At 44.9% G+C, this 24,924-nt stretch overlaps 1 protein-coding gene across 1 annotated transcript in view; it reads left to right on the top strand.

Annotated features, from left to right (window-relative positions):
* LOC126109449 (C3 and PZP-like alpha-2-macroglobulin domain-containing protein 8) overlaps positions 1–24,924 on the top strand; it is a 968,006-nt gene that overhangs the window by 875,693 nt on the left and 67,389 nt on the right. The window contains exon 24 of the mRNA XM_049914479.1: positions 8,882–9,097. Coding sequence (XP_049770436.1) covers positions 8,882–9,097 — 216 coding nt within the window. The remainder of the gene's footprint in view (positions 1–8,881; positions 9,098–24,924) is intronic.

Genomic DNA, 24,924 nt, shown 5'->3' on the forward strand with positions numbered 1-24,924 from the left:
AATACACAGCTTTTCAGTATTGCAATAGTAACTTCATATGTCTGGTGCGAAAGCAGTAAACACGAGGTCTTTTCAAAAAAATTCTGGGACATTCGTAGTTTCTGCGCAAATGGCGTGTTGGAGCGGTGGTTGGCAACCCTGCACACGCCTGCGTTTCATTGTTGTATGTCTGTTAGTCATTGTTGACTGCTGTATTGAGTAGAACGTTATGTCGCACAGTTTGCGAATTTCGAGATGGCAGCAACGCCTCTGCTTTAAATTTTGTGCAAAAATTTAAATGAGTGTGACTAGGGCCATCCGTCGGGTAGACCGTACGACGGGTGCAAGCCTTTCGATTTGTCGCCACTTCGGCCAGTTGAGCGTCGATGGGGATGAAATGATGATGATTGGGGCAACACAACACCCAGTCCCTGAGCGGATAAAATCTCCAACCCAGCCGGGCCCTTGGGATTGACATTCTGTAGCGCTGACCACTCAGCTGCCGGAGGCGGACAAATGTTTCGTCAAACTCTAGAAAACCTTTACAGAGACCCACCAAACGATGCAGGAAGCCTACGATGATGAGTGCTTAAGCCGTACTCGGTGTTATGAAGGCTTCACGCGGTTTAAATATGGCCGGACGGAAGTTAAACATGACCGTCGTTCAAGACGCCCTTCGACGACTACCGATGACGCTCGTGTCAGGAACGTCAACGAAATTGTGCTTGCAAATCGAAGACTGACTGTCCGAGAGACTGCAGAAGAATGTATCATTTCAGTTGGATCGTGTCATGAAATCTTGACACAGCATCTTGGAATACAACCTGTTGCTGCCAATTTCGTCCCACGGCTCTTAAGTCAAGGCGAGAAAGGCCTTCTCCTCGCAATCTGTGAAGAGCTTTCGGATCGCGCAACTGCGAACGAAGTTGGGTTGGGTTGTTTTGGGGGAAGAGACCAAACTCCGAGGTCATCGGTCTCATCGCTTTAGGGAAGGACAGGGAAGGAGGTCGGCCGTGCCCTTTCAAAGGAACCATCCCGGTATTTGCCTGGAGTGATTTAGGGAAATCACGGAAAACATAAATCAGGATGGCTGGACGCGGGATCGAACCGTCGTCCTCCCCAATGCGAGTCCAGTGTGCTAACCACAGCGCCGCGAACGAGGTGTTCCTTAAGAGAATCATAACTGGTGATGAGACCTTGATCTACGGTTACGATATTTAGATCAAGTTTCAGTCTTCACAGTGGGTCGAGGAAGGTTCCCCAAGACTAGAAAAAGTTCGTCAGGTCAGGTCAAATCTCAAACCCATGCTGATAGTTTTCTTTGAGTTTAAAGGATTAGTTCGTCATGTACTCGAACCACAGGGACAAACTGTTAATACGAGGTGCATTCAAGTTCTAAGGCCTCCGATTTTTTTCTCTCTGGACTAGAAAGAGATAGAAACATGCGCATTGTTTTAAAATGAGGCCGGGTTCATTGTCAATACATCCCAGAGATGGCAGCACCATACGGCAGATGGAATTTAACCGCCAGCGGCGAGAATGAGAACTGTTTTAAATACTTAAAATGGCGACGTTTTCCTTACTTCAACAGCGTGCAATCATTCGTTTTCTGAATTTGCGTGGTGTGAAACCAATTGAAATTCATCGACAGTTGAAGGAGACATGTGGTGATGGAGTTATGGATGTGTCGAATGTGCGTTCGTGGGTGCGACAGTTTAATGAAGGCATAACATCGTGTGACAACAAACCGAAACAACCTCAGGCTAGCACGAGCCGGTCTGACGACACGATCGAAAAAGTGGAGAGAATTGTTTTGGGGGATCGCTGAATGACTGTTGAACAGATCGCCTCCAGAGTTGGCATTTCTGTGGGTTCTGTGCACACAATCCTGCATGACGACCTGAAAATGCGAAAAGTGTCATCCAGGTGGGTGCCACGAATGCTGACGGACGACCACACGGCTGCCCGTGTGGCATGTTGCCAAGCAATGTTGACGCGCAACGACAGCACGAATGGGACTTTCTTTTCGTCGGTTGTGACAATGGATGAGACGTGGATGCCATTTTTCAATCCAAAACCAAAGCGCCAGACAGTTCAATGGAAGCACACAGATTCACCGCCACCAAAAAAATTTCGGGTAATCGCCAGTGCTGAAAAAATGATGGTGTCCATGTTCTGGGACAGCGAGGGGGTAATCCTTACCCATTGCGTTCCAAAGGGCACTACGGTAACAGGTGCATCCTACGAAAATGTTTTGAAGAACAAATTCCTTCCTGCACTGCAACAAAAACGTCCGGGAAGGGCTGCGCGTGTGCTGTTTCGCCAAGACAACGCACCCACACATCGAGCTAACGTTACGCAACAGTTTCTTCGTGATAACAACTTTTAAGTGATTCCTCATGCTCCCTACTCACCTGACCTGGCTCCTAGTGACTTTTGGCTTTTTCCAACAATGAAAGACACTCTCCGTGGCCGCACATTCACCAGCCGTGCTGCTATTGCCTCAGCGATTTTCCAGTGGTCAAAACAGACTCCTAAAGAAGCCTTCACCGCTGCCATGGAATCATGGCGTCAGCGTTGCGAAAAATGTGTACGTCTGCAGGGCTATTACGTCGAGAAGTAACGCCAGTTTCATCGATTTGGGGTGAGTGGTTAATTAGAAAAAAAATCGGAGGCCTTAGATCTTGAATGCACCTCGTAGATGCTACTATAGGGACGTGTTGCGACGCCTGCGGGAAAATGTGAGAAGGAAACGGCTTGAAAAGTGGCGAGAAAATTCATGGCTGTTGCGTCACGATAAAGCACATGCACATTCATCCCTGTTGCTGTGTAACTATTGCACAAAAAACGAATTCACTGTGCTACCTCATCCTCTGTACTCTCCAGAGTTGAACTCCTTCGGAGTTTTTTTTTTTTTTACTTCCAAAGTTGAAAATCCTGTTTAAAGGACGAAGGTTTGCGATGGTAGACGAGATAAAATCCGCAGACAGCGCTTCATGTGGCCCAGCAATACGCGCATCAACATACTGCTTCCGGAAGTGGAAACGGCGATGGAAGCGGTGTATCAACTGCGGGAAAGAGTATTTCGAAGGAGACAATGCACGACAACTGAACGTGAGCATAGAAAAATATTTTGGACAACTTTCATGAATTTTTTGAACAGACCTCGTATTTTGAAATAGAGGCACTTCACTCACTTGCCTACAGCCCTCTTGCAACATCTGTCCATCAACTTGGATGTCTTCACGTCACCCCTTCCACCAGCACCGCACTGTAGCAATCGTCTCTACCACGATTACATTGTGCCCTCTCTGGTAATGAAGAAATCAGTACTTTAAAATACTGTGCATATATTCATTCACTGATGTCTTGTGGTATAATATTCTGGGGCAGCTCCTCAATTAGGCAGAAAGTATTAAACATACAAAAGAAAGTAGTTAAAATTAGTTTTGAGGTTCACGAACGTACATCTTGCAGGCATCTCTTTAGCTGTGTGGTGACATTAAAAGCAACGGTGGTAACATTAAGAGTGGAACGGGAATTCCACTGTTAAATGCAGAGGACAGAGCAGATAGGTGGAAATAAAACATTGAAAGCCTCTATGAGGGTGAAGATTTGTCTGATGTGATATAAGAAGAAACAGAATTCGATTTAGAAGAGATAGGGGATCCAGTATTAGAATCGGAATTTAAAAGAGCTTTGGAGGACTTACGGTCAAATAAGGCAGAAGGGATAGATAACGTTCCATCAGAATTTCTAAAATCATTGGGGGAAGTGGCAACAAAACGACTATTCACGTTGGTGTGTAGAATATATGAGTCTGGCGATATACCATCTGACTTTCGGAAAAGCATCATCCACACAATTCCGAAGACGGCAAGAGCTGACAAGTGGGAGAATTATCGCACAATCAGCTTAACAGCTCATGCATCGAAGCTGCTTACAAGAATAATATACAGAAGAATGGAAAAGAAAATTGAGAATGCGCTAGGTGACGATCAGTTTGGCTTTAGGAAAAGTAAAGGGACGAGAGAGGCAGTTCTGACATTACGGCTAATAATGGAAGCAAGGCTAAAGAAAAATCGAGACACTTTCATAGGATTTGTCGACCTGGAAAAAGCGTTCGACAATATAAAATGGTGCAAGCTGTTCGAGATTCTGAAAAAAGTAGGGGTAAGCTATAGGGAGAGACGGGTCATATACAATATGTACAACAACCAAGAGGGAACAATAAGAGTGGACGATCAAGAACGAAGTGCTCGTATTAAGAAGAGTGTAAGACAAGGCTGTAGCCTTTCGCCCCTGCTCTTCAATCTGTACATCGAGGAAGCAATGATGGAAATAAAAGAAAGATTCAGGTGTGGAATTAAAATACAAGGTGAAAGGATATCAATGATACGATTCGCTGATGACATTGCTATCCTGAGTGAAAGTGAAGAAGAATTAAATGATGTGCTGAACGGAATGAACAGTCTAATGATTACACAGTATGGTTTGAGAGTAAATCGGAGAAAGACGAAGGTAATGAGAAGTAGTAGAAATGAGAACAGCGAGAAACTTAACATCAGGATTGATGGTCACGAAGTGAATGAAGTTAAGGAATTCTGCTACCTAGTCAGTAAAATAACAAATGACGGACGGAGCAAGGAGGACATCAAAAGCAGACTCGCTATGGCAAAAAAGGCATTTCTGGCCAAGAGAAGTCTACTAATATCAAATACCGGCCTCAATTTGAGGAAGAAATTTCTGAGCATGTACGTCTGGAGTACATCATTGTATGGTAGTGAAACATGGACTATGGGAAAACCGGAACAGAAGAGAATCGAAGCATTTGAGATGTGGTGCTATAGACGAATGTTGAAAATTAGGTGGACTGATTAGGTAAGGAATGAGGAGGTTCTACGCAGAATCGGAGAGGAAAGGAATATGTGGAAAACACAGATAAGGAAAAGGGACAGGATGATAGGACATCTGCTAAGACATGAGGAAATGACTTCCATGGCACTAGAGGGAGCTGTAGAGGGCAAAAACTGTAGAGGAAGACAGAGATTGGAACACGTCAAGCAAATAATTGAGGATGTAGGTTGCAAGTGCTACTTTGAGATGAAGAGATTAGCACAGGAAAGGAAATCGTGGCGGGCCGCATCAAACCAGTCAGTAGACTGATGACAAAAAAAACCTCACCACAGACTCACAATAAATTCATTTCCTTATGAAATTTCTTATCAACAATCCAACAAGATTTGAGAGAGACACAAGTACAAACGAAGGAAAAATGATCTGCATTACCTTTAATGGAATGGACATTGGCTCAAAAATGGGTGAACTACGCATGTATGAAATTCTTGGACAATCTGCCCAGGGAAAAGAATATCTGACAGGCAGCAGAACTGTTTTCAAATTTAGGTTAAACATGTTTCTCCTGGACAGCTTCTTAGAGACTGTAGAGGAATTCTTGTATAGAAGCACTGTATTCGGCTATTTTTACAGAAAAATCTGTAAATCCTGTAAATTTGTGATGTGCATCCATATAAATATTTAAAAAATTGTTTCAGCTAATATATGTACACTGCCTGATAAAACAGTGAAGTCCTCAGAAGACATGGTCTGATGTGATTAACTTCAAACACATACACATCATTGTCAGACATGCAAATGATCAGAGGTGTAATTTTGTGTGACTGGCAAGGCATTTGTGTGCACAAACCAGCCCTCTTTTACTGCCAGGCATTAGTTTCTGCACCACCTGTCTGCATTGTCAACACTATAATAGCTGTACTTGTAGTTTGTATCCATTTCCTCTGATAGCATCACGCCAGCCCTCCTTTCACTTTCAGACACCATCTCCCACAACTACATTTGGACCTCCCTATGCACATGGTGTACCTGTGTCAAAAAGCATCGTGGCCACTGTCCACATAGCACCTAGTCATCCCCTTGAACAACTTTACATCAGCTGTCTCCTCCAGACAGTAGATATCACAGTTGCTGCATGGACTGTGGCTGTGTTGGGACCTCTCTCTACATCTGGTGTCCCCATATGTGTGCTTTCTGTGGCAGCAATACAGGTATCATATATCCATCCCCACGGACTTCAGCACTCATATCAGCCATCCCTTCACCTCCAGACAGCAGCTTCTACAGCACATGCCCAGACCGTGACTACACTGCACCCTTCTCCACAGCTATCATACCTGTGTATGACCCTACAGTGGCAGCTGTGTGGTCTAGTATTTATCTATCCCCTTCATCTTTCACACCCTCAAACAAGCCCTTCCTTCTCCTTCAGACAACCGCTCGTAGAGTGCCTGCCCAGACTATGACTACATTTGGCCCTCACTCCACAGCTGGTGCCCCATATGTGTGTTCACTGTGGCAGCAGTGCTAGTACCATATTTCCATGTTCATGGACTTCAGTGCTCACATCTGCCCTTGCACAGTCCCTCCTGCCGGAGGTTCGATTCCTCCCTTGGGCGCAGGTGTGTGTGTTGTTCTTAGTACAAGTTAGTTTAAGTAGTTGAAACGTCCTCTTAGAAAAATTATACATGACTGTGCTTAAACTGACACACAATATTTTTTAGCGCAACGCAATCTGACTTTCAGAAATCCCTACAAAGGAATGGCCCTGACTAACATTAACCTGTACCTTTCACAAATCACTTACCTCACCAAAAATCTTCGTTACTCGAACTACTGCAATATAGCGAGCGCCACTACTGCCAGCTAAATAACAGATTCAAACTATGGAAGGCACTAACTACTAGTAGGCATAGTTAGTAAATGAAAGATTTTAATAGAGAACAAACAATGTATTTACCTTAATAGTCATAATATATATATTAGTTCATGACATCCAGTGTTACAAATTTCAAAACTCCGCCATCTCTCTCACCACATCCACCACTGCTGGCGGCTCACCTCCAACTGCGCAACGCTACGCGCTGTTCACATCCAGCTGCCGCTGCCCAACACTACAATGGCAGACAACAATGCAAACTAGCCACAGACTGCACACAGCACAGCCAGTGATTTTCATACAGAGCGCAACGTAACGTTGGCAATAAGAAAACATAAACAGCCTACTTACATAGCCCCCATGCTCCCCACAAAAAATTTTACAAATTGTTTTGGGCAGTGGCTAATAATGATTTGATAAAATTTTTCATAATTACAATAACAAAGAAATCAAATGCACACACTTATTAATACAATGTTGGTCAAAAGCTAAAATTTTCTCACACTCCATAAAGACAGTTCTGATCTTTCATCACAGTAAAACTGCCGTTTCTTTTCTCAAAGTCTGAGCAGTAAAAGAAAATGCACATGGAAGTAGTGGATTTCCATGGAGTCTTGAAGAAGTAGTGTTGTCCTTCCAACGGAAAGACAGTGCTGACTCTTGACATGCTGATAGGTAACAGGCCACAACAGAGCAAACCCACAGCAGAGTCATTCGAACTTTTGAAGAATATTGGTAGGTAGGTCATCACACAGCAGACCCACTGTAGTCCTGGTAGAGAGTATGGTATTGGTGGGCCACCAGAGGTGCAGACCCACTGCAGTCATTGTAGAAATAATGGTACTGGTGGGTCATCAAAGATGCAGACCCACTGTAGTCCTTGTATACATGGCCAGCAGCCATCTGTTGCGACTGTGCAGGTGCACAATCACCATCGAAGAGTCTTGCGGATAATATAGCAAGTCCATGAACCACCACTTGTGCACTCACAAGAATTTTGGAATTGTCCTTAGAACCAGCAATGCTGTTATCCAGTCCCTTGCTGAATTATTAAAACACGTGCAAACACTAACAGTCCCTACTTCTCACATATTGTCCATATACCATGACCAACAGAAACGTGTGCAGGGAAATGTAACTTACAAGTTACTTAATTTTATGAACTGCTGTCAATTACAATTTTATAACATAAGAATACAATAACAAAGGTACAAAATACATCATTAAAGAACATAACAATACAGATACCATTTGTAGTACAGGTTTTACAAAAGAATCGAACTAACATATACATCAGTGTTACAGGAAATAAGAAAACATAAACAGCCTACTTACATAGTATGTAAGTCCAGGGACCGACGACTTCAGCAGTTTGGTCCCCTAGGAATTCACACATCACATCAGCCCTCCCTTCACCTCCAGACAGCAGTTTCTACAGCACCTGCCCACACCATGACAACACTGCACCCTTCTCCACAGCTAGCACACCTATGCATGTATGGTCTAGCGGTTCTGGCGCTGCAGTCCGGAACCGCGGGACTGCTACGGTCGCAGGTTCGAATCCTGCCTCGGGCATGGGTGTGTGTGTTGTCCTTAGGTTAGTTAGGTTTAAGTAGTTCTAAGTTCTAGGGGACTTATGACCTAAGATGTTGAGTCCCATCGTGCTCAGAGCCATGTGAACCATTTTGAACCTATGCATGTACCTACAGTGGCAGATGTATTTATCTACCCCATTCATCTTCCATGCCCTCACATGAGACCTTCCTTCTCCTCCAGACAACAGCTCCTACAGTGCCTGCCCAGGCTATGACCACATTGGGCCCTCACTCCACAGCTGGTGTCCCCATATGTGTGTTCAATGTGGCAGCAACGCTAGTACCATATATCCACCCTTGCACAGTCCCACCTGCCAGAGGTTCGAGTCCATCCTTTTTAGCACTTCCTTCTCCTCCAGACAACAGCTCCTACACCGCCTGCCCAGAGTATGATTACATTGTGCCCTCTCTCCACACTCGTGTACCTGTACGTGCACCTACTGTGGCAACTGTATGCTGCCAGTTTCTATCCACCCCCTTGGACACCATATCAGCCTTCTTCTCCACACAGTAGCTTCTGCAGCATCTGTTTGGAACATGACTACATTGGGCATCCCTCCTCTCTCTGCAGCTGGTGTACCTGTGCGTGCGCGCGCTGTGGCAGCTGTCGTCGGTGGCCCAGGACCGGGAGCGGGCGCTGACCGTCTCGCTGGCCACGTCCGGCATGGAGCTGACCGACACCCTGGAGCTGAGGCCGGGCACCCAGCCGGCCAGGGCGCTGCCGCTGCCCAGCCTGCCCACCAAGGTGTTCGTCTACGCCACTGGCGCCGGCTGTGCCACCGTGCAGGTAACGACACCACCGCTTCCCAACCACACTCCATTCTGAGCAACGTGTGGTACTACAACTGTGCTCCAGCAACGGTTACAAACACTCTGTAAGACAAATACCTAGACGACGTATCGCGAATGAATTAGCTAAAGCCGGCCGGAGTGGCCGTGCGGTTCTAGGCGCTACACTCTGGAACCGAGCAACCGCTACGGTCGCAGGTTTGAATCCTGCCTCGGGCATGGATGTGTGTGATGTCCTTAGGTTAGTTAGGTTTAATTAGTTCTAGGCGACTGATGACCTGAGAAGTCGCATAGTGCTCGGAGCCATTTGAGCCAATTAGCTAAATGCGACCATAATCAGAAGCTGAGATGTACAAATGCAGAGAAAGAAACGCTTACAATTTCATTAAAATTGGATGGTTTATTCAGGACAACGACCTTTGCTCGTTGAGCAAGACAATAATGTGTTCGTCCGCGTCTGGTCCTTACACAAAGAGTTATTCAGCTTGACGTTCGTGTGAAGTGTTGCTGGCTGTCCTCTATAGGGGGATCGTGATAGACTCTGTCCAATTCGTGCGTTAGAACATCAAAATCCCGAGCTGATTCGAGACCCTACCCGTAATTCTCCAAAAGTTCTCAACTGGGGAGAGACCTGACTGCTGCTACGGTCGCAGGTTCTAATCCTGCCTCGGGCATGGATGTGTGTGATGTTCTTTGGTTAGTTAGGTTTAAGTAGTTATAAGTCTAGGGGACTGATGACCTCAGATGTTAAGTCCCATAGTGCTCAGAACCAGAGATCTGGCTACCTTGCTGGCCAAGGAAGAGTTTGGCAATCAAGAAGATAAGGATCAGAAACTTTCGCCTTGTGTGCACGGGCATTACGTTGCTGAAATGTAAGCCCAGGATGGTTTGCCATGAAAGGTAACAAAACTGAACACAAAATGTCATCGACACACTGGTGCGCAGTAAGAGGGCCGCAGATGACAACCAAGGGAGTCCTGTTATGCAATGAAATGGGTCACCACGCCATCACGGCCGCGCGGGGTAGCCACACGGTCTGAGGCGCCTTGCAACTTTTCGCACGGCTCCCCCTGTCGGAGGTTCGAGTCCTCCCTCGGGGATGGCTGTGTGTGTGTTGTCCTTAGCGTAAGTTAATTTAACTTAGATTAAGTAGTGTGAAAGCCTATGTTGTTGTTGTTGTGGTCTTCAGTCCTGAGACTGGTTTGATGCAGCTCTCCATGCTACTCTATCCTGTGCAAGCTTCTTCATCTCCCAGTACTTACTGCAACCTACGTCCTTCTGAATCTGCTTAGTGTATTCATCTCTTGGTTTTTACCCTCCACACTGCCCTCCAATGTTAAATTTGTGATCCCTTGATGCCTCAGAACATGTCCTACCAACCGGTCCCTTCTTCTTGTCAAGTTGTGCCACAAACTCCTCTTCTCCCCAATTCTATTCAATACCTCCTCATTAGTTATGTGATCTACCCATCTAATCTTCAGCATTCTTCTGTAGCACCACATTTCGAAAGCTTCTATTCTCTTCTTGTCTAAACTATTTATCGTCCATGTTTCACTTCCATACATGGTTACACTCCATACAAATACTTTCAGAAACGACTTCCTGACACTTAAATCTATACTCGATGTTAACAAATTTCTCTTCTTCAGAAACGCTTTCCTTGCCATTGCCAGTCTACATTTTATATCCTCTCTACTTCGACCATCATCGGTTATTTTACTCCCTAAATAGCAAAACTCCTTTACTACTTTAAGTGTCTCATTTCCTAATCTAATTCCCTCAGCATCACCCGACTTAATTCGACTACATTCCATTATCCTCGTTTTGCTTTTGCTGATGTTCATCTTATATCCTCCTTTCAAGACACTGTCCATTCCATTCAACTGCTCTTCCAAGTCCTTTGCTGTCTCTGACAGAATTGCAATGTCATCGGCGAACCTCAAAGTTTTTATTTCTTCTCCATGGATTTTAATACCTACACCGAATTTTTCTTTTGTTTCCTTTACTGCTTGCTCAATATACAGATTGAATAACATCGGGGAGAGGCTACAACCCTGTCTTACTCCCTTCCCAACCACTGCTTCCCTTTCATGTCCCTCGACTCTTATAACTGCCATATGGTTTGTGTACAAATTGTAAATAGCCTTTCGCTCCCTGTATTTTACCCCTGCCACCTTTAGAATTTGAATGAGAGTATTCCGGTCAACATTGTCAAAAGCTTTCTCTAAGTCTACAAATGCTAGAAACGTAGGTTTGCCTTTCTTAATCTTTCTTCTAAGATAAGCCGTAAGGTCAGTATTGCCTCACGTGTTCCAATATTTCTACGGAATCCAAACTGATCTTCCCCAAGGTTGGCTTCTACTAGTTTCTCCATTCGTCTGTAAAGAATTCCCGTTAGTATTTTGCAGCTGTGGCTTATTAAACTGATTGTTCTGTAATTTTCACATCTGTCAACACCTGCTTTCTTTGGAATTATTATATTCTTCTTGAAGTCTGAGGGTATTTCGCCTGTCACATACATCTTGCTCACCAGTTGGTAGAGTTTCGTCAGGACTGGCTCTCCCAAGGCCGTCAGTAGTTCTAATGGAATGTTGTCCACTCCCGGGACCGACGAATTCAGCAGTTTTGTCCCATACGAACTTGTGACCTCCCTCTTACTAATAGGTCTATCGTGCTTGGGATATTAAATATGACCGTCGATCGCTGGGACTTTTTTTAACTGTATAAGGTATAAAGCTATCTTTCCCGAAGAAGTGATACCGATAAGTAGGAGGAAAGTATACAGCCCACCCTTCTGATGGAAAGTCTATTAAAAATAAAAGTAATTAAACCGAACAGGGCTATAATTTTGAAAATGAAAGTTATTTTGTGCATTCACTCACGAACAACGCTGGACAGAAAGGGGTACCACTGATCATGAATGCAAAAGTTACACTAATGAACGAAAAGGAAGCAATTAACGGTCGACAGCGCACTAGAGCAATTTACGTCCAAAATCCTGTACAAGATGATGGGAAAGAAAAACATGTATTATTAAACACTGACGTGTATGTAATGATAAAGAAAACTGAGAAATCACTCTTACGTTATGTTTGGCATTAAATTTTGAAAAAGGCTATAGAGTAATGATTTGAAAATATGCAATTAAACTGTATGTTAGTACTGAACTTCGTTACGTGAATAATTACTTTCAGTGACCTCAATATAAAGAAAGAAATTTAGAAAAAAAGCAAGCACTTTTTTACATTGCCATTACTTATTTTCTAACTTGGATTTCATATTATTGTCTGAACAACTGAGCCTTTTTTACTGACTTGAACAGAATTAAATACTAGAATACGTACCAAATCAAACAGCCATGTGCTCCACGCTATATGTAAAATAAATAAAACTTACGCACTCTTAATTTGTGCGTTTCTTTAGATTTGGATTTTTTCCAGTGATTGATTCTCAAACTTTGAAAAATGAAATTGCTTTACTTTAGTCATATACTGAAGCCTCTGTTGTACAACAGTTAACTGAATGTAGACTGAGGCTAAATTTCTTGAAAGAGTAATTATCCAATAATAAACTGGCTGTAACTATTCAATTGGTTTCTTATAACACTCAGTTAACATATTAGGGGAAAAAAAGGAACAAGGATCCTGCTTCGTAACAATGTCTGGGGGCAATGAGGGCACAATCTTCCTGAGTTTAACTGATTATTATTTACATAAATCTTATCAATTAAATCACATTCAGTTGTGCTGCTGGGTTAGCCGTTAATACTTTCTACCAATGAACAGTCTTACTTCAGTGCTGTGGATACGACGAAACTCGGAGCCGACGACGAAACTATGATGCTAGAACCGCTGCTGTTGTTGAAGACGGTAGCATCTTGTGGGGCCACGGTTAATTACAGGAACGGGCAATCGTATTTAATACAGCCTCTTCCGCCCATCTACTGTCCATACTCCTGCTCTAGGCGTCTGGCCGGCGTGCGTACATAATGCTGCCGAAAATGGTACTCTCTACTGCGAGAGCGTTAACACCACACTTCCGCACACTACGAGGTCCATTCAAGTTCTAAGGCCTCCGATTTTTTTTTCTCCGGACTGGAAAGAGATAGAAACATGAACATTGTTTTAAAATGAGGCCGCGTTCATTGTCAATACGTCCCGGAGATGGCAGCACCGTACAGCAGATGGAATTTTACCGCCAGCGGTGAGAATGAGAACTGTTTTAAATACTTAAAAAGGCGACGTTTTCCTTACTTGAACAGCGTGCAATCATTTGTTTTCTGAATTTGCGTGGTGTGAAACCAACTGAAATTCATCGACAGTTGAAGGAGACATGTGGTGATGGAGTTATGGATGTGTCGAAAGTGCGTTCGTGGGTGCGACAGTTTAATGAAGGCAGGTGTGACAACAAACCGAAACAACCTCGGGCTCGCACGAGCCGGTCTGACGACACGATCGAGAAAGTGGAGAGACTTGTTTTGGGGGATCGCCGAATGATCGTTGATCAGATCGCCTCCAGAGTTGGCATTTCTGTGGGTTCTGTGCACACAATCCTGCATGACGACCTGAAAATGCGAAAAGTGTCATCCAGGTGGGTGCCACGAATGCTGACAGATGACCACACGGCTGCCCGTGTGGCACGTTGCCGAGCAATCTTGACGCGCAACGACAGCACGAATGGGACTTTCTTTTCGTCGGTTGTGACAACGGATGAGACGTGGATGCCATTTTTCAATCCAGAAACAAAGCGCCAGTCAGCTCAATGGAAGCACACAGATACACCGCCGCCAACAAAATTTCGGGTAACCGCCAGTGCTGATAAAATGATGGTGTCCATGTTCTGGGACAGCGAGGGCGTAATCCTTACCCATTGCGTTCCAAAGGGCACTATGGTAACAGGTGCATCCTACGAAAATGTTTTGAAGAACAAATTCCTTCCTGCACTGCAACAAAAACGTCCGGGAAGGGCTGCGCGTCTGCTGTTACACCAAGACAATGCAACCGCACATCGAGCTAACGTTACGCAACAGTTTCTTCGTGATAACAACTTTGAAGTGATTCCTCATGCTCCCTACTCATCTGACCTGGCTCCTACTGACTTTTGGCTTTTTCCAACAATGAAAGACACTCTCCGTGGCCGCACATTCACCAGCCGTGCTACTATTGCCTCAGCGATTTGCCAGTGGTCAAAACAGACTCATAAGGAAGCCTCAGAACTTGAATGCACCTCGTACAAGCGATGGAACCCGTCCCCCTCTTTCTCTGCGCGCTCTGTGCAACAACTCCCTACCCAAAGATTTTACAACGCACAAGCACTGCTATTATCGTTGCTAGTCGATGGAAATAACAATTCCTTTGGCTTTTTCCCAGAGCTTATAAGTTTCGCAGTAAAACACAGATAAATACAATGAAATGTCAGTCCGCAGCTCGTGGTCGTGCGGTAGCATTCTCGCTTCCCGCGCTCGGGTTCCCGGGTTCGAGGTTCCCGGGTTCGATTCCCGGCGGGGTCGGCGATTTTCTCTGCCTCGTGATGACTGGGTGTTGTGTGATGTCCTTAGGTTAGTTAGGTTTAAGTAGTTCTAAGTTCTAGGGGACTGATGACCATAGATGTTAAGTCCCATAGTGCTCACAAGGGAACCTCCCCATCGCACCCCCCTCAGATTTAGTTATAAGTTCGCACAGTGGATAGGCCTTGAAAAACTGAACACAGATCAATCGAGAAAACAGGAAGAAGTTGTGTGCAACTATGAAAAAAATTAGCAAAATATGCAAACTGAGTAGTCCATGCACAATACAGGCGCCATCAAGGAGAGTGAGAATCCAGGAGAGCCGTGGTCCCGTGGTTAGCGTGAGTAGCTGCGAAATAAGAGGTCCTTGGTTCAAGTCTTCCCTCGAGTGAAAAGTTTAATTTTTTATTTTCGTCACTTTTTGGGAGTGCTTGTCACATCCACAAGAAAACCTAAATCGGGCAAGGTAGAAGAATCTTTTTACCCATTCGCCAAGTATACATGTTAGGTGGGTCGACAACATATTCTACATCTACATCTACATCCATACTCCGCAAGCCACCTGACGGTGTGTGGCGGAGGGTACCTTCAGTACCTCTATCGGTTCTCCCTTCTATTCCAGTCTCGTATTGTTCGTGGAAAGAAGGATTGTCGGTATGCCTCTGTGTGGGCTCTAATCTCTCTGATTTTATCCTCATGGTCTCTTCGCGAGATATACGTAGGAGGGAGCAATATACTGATTGACTCTTCGGTGAAGGTATGTTCTCGAAACTTTGACAAAAGCCCGTACCGAGCTAGTGAGCGTCTCTCCTGCAGAGTCTTCCTGTCATGTGACGCACATGCCGTCACCAGTATCGTATAGAATATATCAGACGTGTTTCCTGTGGAGGAATCGGTTGACCTATGACCTTGCGATCAAATGTTTTCGGTTCCCATTGGAGAGGCACGCCCTTTCGTCTACTAATCCCACGGTTTTGCGGTGCGGTCGCAAAACACAGACACTAAACTTATTACAGTGAACAGAGACATCAGTGAATGAACGGACAGATCATAACTTTGCGAAAATAAAATTTTCAGTCGAGGGAAGGCTTGAACGAACCAAGGACCTCTCGTTCTGCAGCTGCTCCCGCTAACCACGGGACCACGGCGCTCCTAAGCTTACGGTATCCTTCATCTTGCCTATCTTTCGCATGGACTATTCAGTTTGTGTATTTTGTTTATTTTTTTCATAGTTCCACACAACTTCTTCCTGTTTTCTCGACTGATCTGTTTTCAGTTTTTCCAGGCCTATCCACTGTGCCAACTTGTAACTAAATCTGAGGGGGGTGTGATGGGGAGGTTCCCTTGTCAGAGCCAATGAAACGTCAACAGACTTCTGCCTAAACGTACACATACAGCGAAGCAATGTTCTTACCTATAAAAGAAAGCATGTAAATTAAAAATATTTACATACAATTCAAAAAAAAGTTATATATCGGTAGCAGGTGCCATGCATCCTGCATTTTCGGTGTTACAAGCTTACCACCACGACGCCATGACTCCTGGTTGTCAGGCTATATGGTGGGCGACAGTCAAGTTGGTATCCCATTGCTGTCTGGGGCGCTCACTTCGAAGCGGGACTCATCACTGAAGACAACTCTACTCCAGTCAATGAGATTCCAGGCTGATCACGTATCTGGAGACGCCCCAGACGGCAGTGAGATGCCAGCGTTACTGTCGCCTATCATATGCCCTGACAACCAGGAGTGATGGTCTAGCGTGCCATCTGTTTTCATAGCAGAATCCCTCCTTCTGGTTGTCATCAGGAGTGTTGTAGCGAAGCAGCCTACTCACGCCTTATAAAATTCTCATCAGTCTTTCCATTGTGTGCCAGCCAGTCCGCTGTAACTAGCTCTGACGTCATAAATGTTGCGCAATACTTTAAAAATCAAGTAAATAACCTGAAACGTTTCTAACACGTCAGGAGTAATACTAAATCAATATGTGTTGAATGTCAGTTCAATAACTTTAACCATTTTCGAAATTTGGCGTTTTTCTGTAAAAATCATTGGCGCAACAGAAAAGAGCTACAAACTTAAAAATTTATATTTGGATTCCTTTCCCATAATAATTTAGTAGAAACAGTATTCTGGATCTCACAAATTAAAATTTTAGTTGAAATTCATGATTTTCTGTTTTTTGTCTTAGAAATTAAGGAAGCAAGATAGATTAAGTAGGCGAATAAATAACGCTAGGATGTTTAAATTTAAGTAGAAGAGAGATCCACTATAATCATAAAGATGTGAGAAGATTCAATTGAATAACTATAAAACTATAGCCATAGCGTATCTCCAAAGGGCAAGTTCAGAGCTCGTCTACTGCGTGTAGTGTAATTAAATTAATTCTCTCGCCCAAAATATTTGACTTAGCCACGTCAGACTTTTATTATGATTACTTACCTGTGTGCTGAAGGAACATTTAAATTGATAGCTTCATCGGCCATCAGCAAAGGAAGCAATGATTTATTCAATAACTTAAAGTGGTGCATTACTAGCCCAGCGGCTAGTCGGGAGAGTAATTTTGATCAGGCGATCCCTTAGCCGTCCGCACCGCGGCTTAATATATAAGAACGCTGCGCGAGAGATGGAAGGGGTCCCAGTTCTCTCCAGACGCTGAATAGCACACCACCTGTGTCGGGAGTCGCGCCGCGTCGGTATCATTGCTATAAACAGCCTCGGATGCCATAGCAAGTTACTAGGGATACGCGTAACCATGAAATCGTTTTCGAGTGAAGTGTTAATTCTGGGATGACTTTAATGATCTATCTCCAGTTTGCGTATGTCGTATTTTCACGTGCCGCCACGGGACAGACATTCTACCATAATTTAGCTTGGCGTTTGATAACATTATCATCAAATTATGGCGAGCATTCACTTAAACATTTAATTTGAACAGTTGTAGTTGTATCAGCGCATTAGACTCTGAACTGCTCTGGTAGTTGGATTGTGTGAATCCTTTTTGGTCTGTGACTTTCAGATTATAGTGAACATTTTAGAGAGAATCGTTTTTGATTATGAATCCCAGACAATCTCCTAATTCCTCAGAGCTATAAGCTGTAGCTATAAGTGTATTTCTCAGATGAAGTGGGCACTAGGAATTCTAATTACAGGCTTCACGTTTCGCTAATCACTTTCTAGTTGCCAATATTGTAGTCAGAGACCCAGTGTTGAGAACGGCAAACAACAGCATTAAATAAATAATAGAAACATTTCGTAAACAATAATTCCACCCACCGCCCCACAGTGTCCGTACAGCATAGCGGCACGTCGACGGTATTCTATACCTAGTTTTGTTGTCCTTCATGGTAAGCCGTCCTCGGCTTACATTTCAGCAACATAACGCGCGCCCACACATGACAAGAGTTTCTACTGCTTGTCTTCGCACTTTCCAAACCCTATCTTGACCAACAATGTCGCCAGGTCTCTCCCCAACTGGCAACGGTCGAAACATTATGGGCAAGTCCGTCGAACCAGCTAGCCATTTTGACGGCCTAACGCGCACTTGGACATAATCTGGCATGATAGCCCAATGGAAGACATCCATAAACTCTATCAGTCAAACCGCTCGTACAAGAGGAATTGGTGGGCCAACCGATTATTGACTTGCTCAGTTTGTGAAACTCGCTGCCTTGAATAAAGCAACCAATTTTTTTGGAACTCTAATCATTTCTTTGTCTGTACATGTACATTATATCTACGGATTTCCGTCCTATTCAGATAATTCCTTCTTGGTGCATCTTTTTTTTCTGTTTGATGATTATCGGTCTCGAATTCATCCCCTGCGTCTAGAGTAAGTCTCATGTACAAGTGCGAGAATGTATTCCAAATGTATCCCCATCAGAGCAGAAATTGAAAAGAAAAAGATGCATGTTCATGCTTGGCGATAACGATTACGATAAAATAACATCATACCAATAGCATTGTGATATCAATGTACGTTAAAAATCCAAATGGGGAGGATATCTGATAAATGAATAATTTTCAGATATAATCAATAAATACTACATCATATAAAATTATACTGGGTGTTAAGAAAGTCTCTCCGCAGTGCCGCGTGATTGCTAGCCGCGCGTGCTGTATGATTGTTCGCCTGCCTGGGTTACTTCCCTTCAAGTGGACTCTCCCAACATTCCACTGTTTCGTTTATCTCAGCCAGCGTCAGTAGCATCGTTGGTGTGTGTCGTTACGTGTTGACGTGAACGTTTAAGTTTAGTTCCTTTTTTCGCCTGTTTCGTTTTTGTCACTGTTAACCATTGAAGAACGCGTGTTTTTAGTCGTACAAGTGTTCAAAGCTGGCGGTAAATACACGGTTTCAGTTTGTCAAACATTTAACTCAGTTTTCCCGGAGACAACACTCCCACATCGCGATACAGTGGGAGGTTTAAATAACAAATTTCAAAGCAGGGGTTCAGTGACAGATGCACCGTGAAGTGGTCACCCTAGCATTTTGACAGGATAAACTGTGGTGTCACCACCAGACACCACACTTGCTAGGTGGTAGCCTTTAAATCGGCCGCGGTCCGCTAGTATACGTCGGACCCGCGTGTCGCCACTGTCAGTGATTGCAGACCGAGCGCCGCCACACGGCAGGTCTAGAGAGACGTCCGAGCACTCGCCCCAGTTGTACAGCCGACGTTGCGAGCAATGGTTCACTGACAAATTACGCTCTCATTTGCCGAGACGATAGTTAGCATAGCCTTCAGCTACGTCATTTGCTACGATCTAGCAAGGCGCCGTATTCAATTGATATTTATCTTGTGAAGCACGTACAGTCAAGGGAGATGTTCACCAATTGTGGATTAAAGTTAAGTATTCTACCAGTTACCTCCTGTTTTGCTAGTCTTATTTCTCTGACCTGTTCCAGACCTTACGCCAGCCTGCGTGAGCTTGAACGCGTGCCTTTCGGCTTCCTCCAAACCCCGTGAATTGGCTCCTGCCAATTCAGAACATAAACTACTCTACATTTCCGATAAAATGTCCACGAGTCCAAACAAGTCAGTAAGAAAACTCGCCCAGTGTCGTAACGGCCCACACAGCTGTAAGGAAAAAATTAGGACTTTTCCCATACAAAGTGACAGTCGTACAAGAACTGAAAACTACTGATCATGGCAAGAGACTGCATTATTGTCAATGGTTCAAAAATTTCGTTCAACGAAATGGGAGGGATATTCTTAATGAAACGTTGTTCAGTGGAGAGGCGTAGTTTCATTTGTCCGGGTACATTAACTCGCAAAATTCTCGTATGTGGAGTACTGAAAATCCATTGTGTATTCATGAGGAACGACTTCATTCTGTGTTGGATTGCAATTTCTAGACGTCGGATTGTGGGTCCCATATTTTTCAACGAAACAATAAACGCACAACGTTACTGCAGTGATATTTTGTACCCATTCACAGGAGAACTTAAGTGAAATGCTGAACGGTTATTTTCAACAAGATGGTGCAACCGCGCGTACAGCTCTCGTTTCAATGTCACTGCTTGCTGATGTTTTTGGTGATCGCATAATTTCACAGGGACTTTGGGCTCCACGATCGCCTGACCTAACACCACCTGACTCTTTCTTCTGGGGTGCAGCGAAAGCAACTGTCTATAAAAACCGCCCAAAATCCATCGATCAATTGAAAACTGCAATATCGACTTTCACTGCTTCTGTTACAGAAGAAATGTTACAGCTTGTGTTTGGAAACATGATCAGAGGAATTGAATTGTGTATTCAACAACAGGGGGGGGGGGGACACTTTCACCATTTAATGCCTTAATTTGTAAGTAAAAATAAATATTCAATAAATTAATAACTTGTATTTCACTGGCTTTCATTTCGGTATATTCACTGCGGCATACGGCACGCGCGGCTAGCAATCATACGGCACTGCGGAGAGACTTTTTGAACGCCCCGTAGATACAGCTGTATTACTAGAACGAGTTCCAAAACGAGTGCTTTCCATTGTTTTTTGTCTTATTTATTCTATGTTATAAAACTATTGTTGTTGTTGTCGACCTCAATCCGAAGAATCGTTTGACGCAGCTCTCCATCCTACTCTATCCTGTGCGAGTCTCTCCATCTCCGAGTAACTGGTGTGTCCTACATCCCTCAGAATCTGTTTAGTGTATTCATCTCTTGGTCTCCCTCTACGATTGTTACCTCCCACACTTCCCTCCAACACTAAATTAGTGATCTCTTGATGCCTCAGAATGTGTCCCTACCAACCGATCCTTTGTTCTAGTCAGAATGTGTGACAAATTTCTTTTTTCCACAATTCTGTCCAGTACATCCTCATTAGTTGTAAAAATGCTTTGCCTGATTGTGGAAATTCCCGTAGTTTTCGTCTGTGGAAGTGTTAAAAACCGTAGCCATTTCAGCCAAGAAATTTTGTTTCCTGTAGTACAGTAACTGTACATTCCACAACGCTGCTCTTTCCTCGTAAAAACTAATTCAGTGGACAACTTTTTCCTGAGTCCACTTCCTGGCAGCTTTCTTTGTTAGTTTTTTTTTGCCGACACATCGGTGACATTCACTCACAGTGTGTACCCATCGAGACATTTTCACACTACGCAATGGCAGCGCGACAATCAGAGCACAATGCTGCAGAGGCTGTGACAGAACACGATTCTTTGAAATAAAAACCACGTAGGTAAAGCGTGATTAAGAAAAACGTTGATGCCTGTTAATACATTAGAATATCTTAAAGCTTCATTTAAAGTAACTTAGTAATAAGATATCTAATACATAAGTAGGACCAACTTCCAAACACCAGCGTACGTGTGCTACAGCTTCTCACCAATCATCGCGTTTGTGTTTTTTTACATCAGGTTTATTGTTATGATGAACGGTGTATAGTTTCAAGTGTCCCGACAATGACGGCACATTTTTAGAGAGCGATTCATTGTATTGTTGGTGTGGCGCAGTGGATAGCGCCGAAGTGTGCCGTTCATATTCTTTAATTAATGTGAGGTTGTGAGCGACGTGTGGGTGCTATCCTGTCATTCTACGCACTGGATTAATCTGAGATGTACCCTTTACCCCCACACTACTACAGAAGTCAGACAGACGCTCCTAACGTTCTAAAGAGAAATGCCTGAAAAACTTTCAGCAATAAATATCTTCCGGAGTCGTCCGCTGTAAGGAAATGACACAAAAATTCACAAAATTTCTTAGGTAACTAGTGGGATACTTGGGTACTGGAGTAGTGCTAGTTAGTGTAAGGAAAACATGAAACTAACGAAAATTAAATATTTTTTTTGCAAAAATTCTCAGAAATCACAATGGCACTTTTAGTTATGGACTGAACAAGTTATTTCCGGGTTCCTTTCGGAATATGATAGGATTCGCTAATTAAATTTCTATACAAAGTTTAAGATTGTTATTGACTTGGCAGAATGGCTGAGAGCTGCGCCTACTCAACTTCAATAATTATCTGTAGAATGTTGCTAGGTACAGTTGAGGCTGTTGCGTGTGAAATGCAGTGAAGTGTACTGTTGTGGAGGAAATACGGGGCTCGTGAGGGCTATAGCACACAATACCATAAGCTGCGGTGTGCACTTTGTTGTTTGCATATCACTTACATGAATTCATACAACATTGACTTTATCTCATAGAGTTTGGGTTCGAATGAAGCGCCTTGATGTGTGGAATATGATTGTGAGGGCGGGATATGCAAGCGATGAAGGTCAGGAGACCACGACGTCTTACAAGGTCGAGCCTCTAAAGTCATAATTTTTTTTTTACTTTCTTATGCTAATTACACTCCTGGAAATGGAAAAAAGAACACATTGACACCGGTGTGTCAGACCCACCATACTTGCTCCGGACACTGCGAGAGGGCTGTACAAGCAATGATCACACGCACGGCACAGCGGACACACCAGGAACCGCGGTGTTGGCCGTCGAATGGCGCTAGCTGCGCAGCATTTTTGCACCGCCGCCGTCAGTGTCAGCCAGTTTGCCGTGGCATACGGAGCTCCATCGCAGTCTTTAACACTGGTAGCATGCCGCGACAGCGTCGACGTGAACCGTATGTGCAGTTGACGGACTTTGAGCGAGGGCGTATAGTGGGCATGCGGGAGGCCGGGTGGACGTACCGCCGAATTGCTCAACACGTGGGGCGTGAGGTCTCCACAGTACATCGATGTTGTCGCCAGTGGTCGGCGGAAGGTGCACCTGCCCGTCGACCTGGGACCGGACCGTAGCGACGCACGGATGCACGCCAAGACCGTAGGATCCTACGCAGTGCCGTAGGGGACCGCACCGCCACTTCCCAGCAAATTAGGGACACTGTTGTTCCTGGGGTATCGGCGAGGACCATTCGCAACCATCTCCATGAAGCAGGGCTACGGTCCCGCACACCGTTAGGCCGTCTTCCGCTCACGCCCCAACATCGTGCAGCCCGCCTCCAGCGGTGTCGCGACAGGCGTGAATGGAGGGACGAATGGAGACGTGTCGTCTTCAGCGATGAGAGTCGCTTCTGCCTTGGTGCCAATGATGGTCGTATGCGTGTTTGGCGCCGTGCAGGTGAGCGCCACAATCAGGACTGCATACGACCGAGGCACACAGGGCCAACACCCGGCATCATGGTGTGGGGAGCGATCTCCTACACTGGCCGTACACCACTGGTGATCGTCGAGGGGACACTGAATAGTGCACGGTACATCCAAACCGTCATCGAACCCATCGTTCTACCATTCCTAGACCGGCAAGGGAACTTGCTGTTCCAACAGGACAATGCACGTCCGCATGTATCCCGTGCCACCCAACGTGCTCTAGAAGGTGTAAGTCAACTACCCTGGCCAGCAAGATCTCCGGATCTGTCCCCCATTGAGCATGTTTGGGACTGGATGAAGCGTCGTCTCACGCGGTCTGCACGTCCAGCACGAACGCTGGTCCAACTGAGGCGCCAGGTGGAAATGGCATGGCAAGCCGTTCCACAGGACTACATCCAGCATCTCTACGATCGTCTCCATGGGAGAATAGCAGCGTGCATTGCTGCGAAAGGTGGATATACACTGTACTAGTGCCGACATTGTGCATGCTCTGTTGCCTGTGTCTATGTGCCTGTGGTTCTGTCAGTGTGATCATGTGATGTATCTGACCCCAGGAATGTGTCAATAAAGTTTCCCCTTCCTGGGACAATGAATTCACGGTGTTCTTATTTCAATTTCCAGGAGTGTATATACACACGTCAAAAAAAGTTTTGCATCACCCCAGTTCCCAGAATTCCCGAACCTGTACAGAAAATTGGAATAGATATCAACATAAAATTCATTTCTGCCCTTTTTACTGCTCATTAAACCACACAATGCGTATTGTACAGCCATATATGACATCTTCAGAGGTGGTGGACCAGATTACTGTATACATTGGTACTTTTAATACCCAATAGCACGTCCTCTTGCATTGAGGCATGCCTGTATTCGTCGTCGCCACTATGCACAAGTTCATCAAAGCACTGTTGCTCCACATTGTCCCACTCCTCAACGGCGATTCGGCGTAGATCCCTCAGAGTGGTTGGTGCGTAACGTCATCCATAAACAGCGCTTTTCAATCTATAAGAGGCATGTTCGATTGGGTTCATGGCTGGAGAACATGCTGGCCACTTTAGTTGAGCGATGTCGTTATCCTGATGGAAGTCGTTCACAAGATGTGCACGTTGGGGATACGAATTGTCGTCCATGAAGACGAATGCCTCGCCAATATGCTGTCGATGTGGTTGCGCTATCGGTCGGACGATGTCAATCATGTACAGCCATTACGGTGCCTTCCATGACCACCAGCGGCGTACGTCGACCCCACATAATGCTACCCCAAAACAGCAGGGAGCCGCCACCTTGCTGCACTCGCTGGACAGTGTGTCTAAGGCGTTCAGCCTGACCGAGTTGCCTCCAAACACGTCTCCGAGGATTGTCTGGTTGAAGGCATTCGTGACACTCATCGGTGAAGAGAACGTGATGCCAATTCTGAGCGGTCCATTCGGCATGTTATTGGGTCTATTTGTACCGCACATGCAGCAGTTGTGAAAATGGAACCGCCATGGATGTCGGGAGTGAAGTTCCGCTTCATGCAGCCTATTGCGCACAGTTTGATTCGTAAGAAAATGGTGGCGTTGCTGTCAGGGTTCCTCCGAGCCATAATCCGTAGGCAGTGGTCATCCACTGCATTCGTAGCCCTTGGGCGGCCTGAGCGAGACATGTCATCGACAGTTGCTGTCTCTCTGTATCTCCTCCATGCCTGAACAACATCGCTTTGGTCCACTCCGAGACGCCTGGACACTTCCCTTGTTGAGAGT

The sequence above is a fragment of the Schistocerca cancellata genome, chromosome 12 (genome assembly GCF_023864275.1).
Source record: "Schistocerca cancellata isolate TAMUIC-IGC-003103 chromosome 12, iqSchCanc2.1, whole genome shotgun sequence".
In the NCBI taxonomy this organism is placed as follows: Eukaryota; Metazoa; Arthropoda; class Insecta; order Orthoptera; family Acrididae; genus Schistocerca; species Schistocerca cancellata.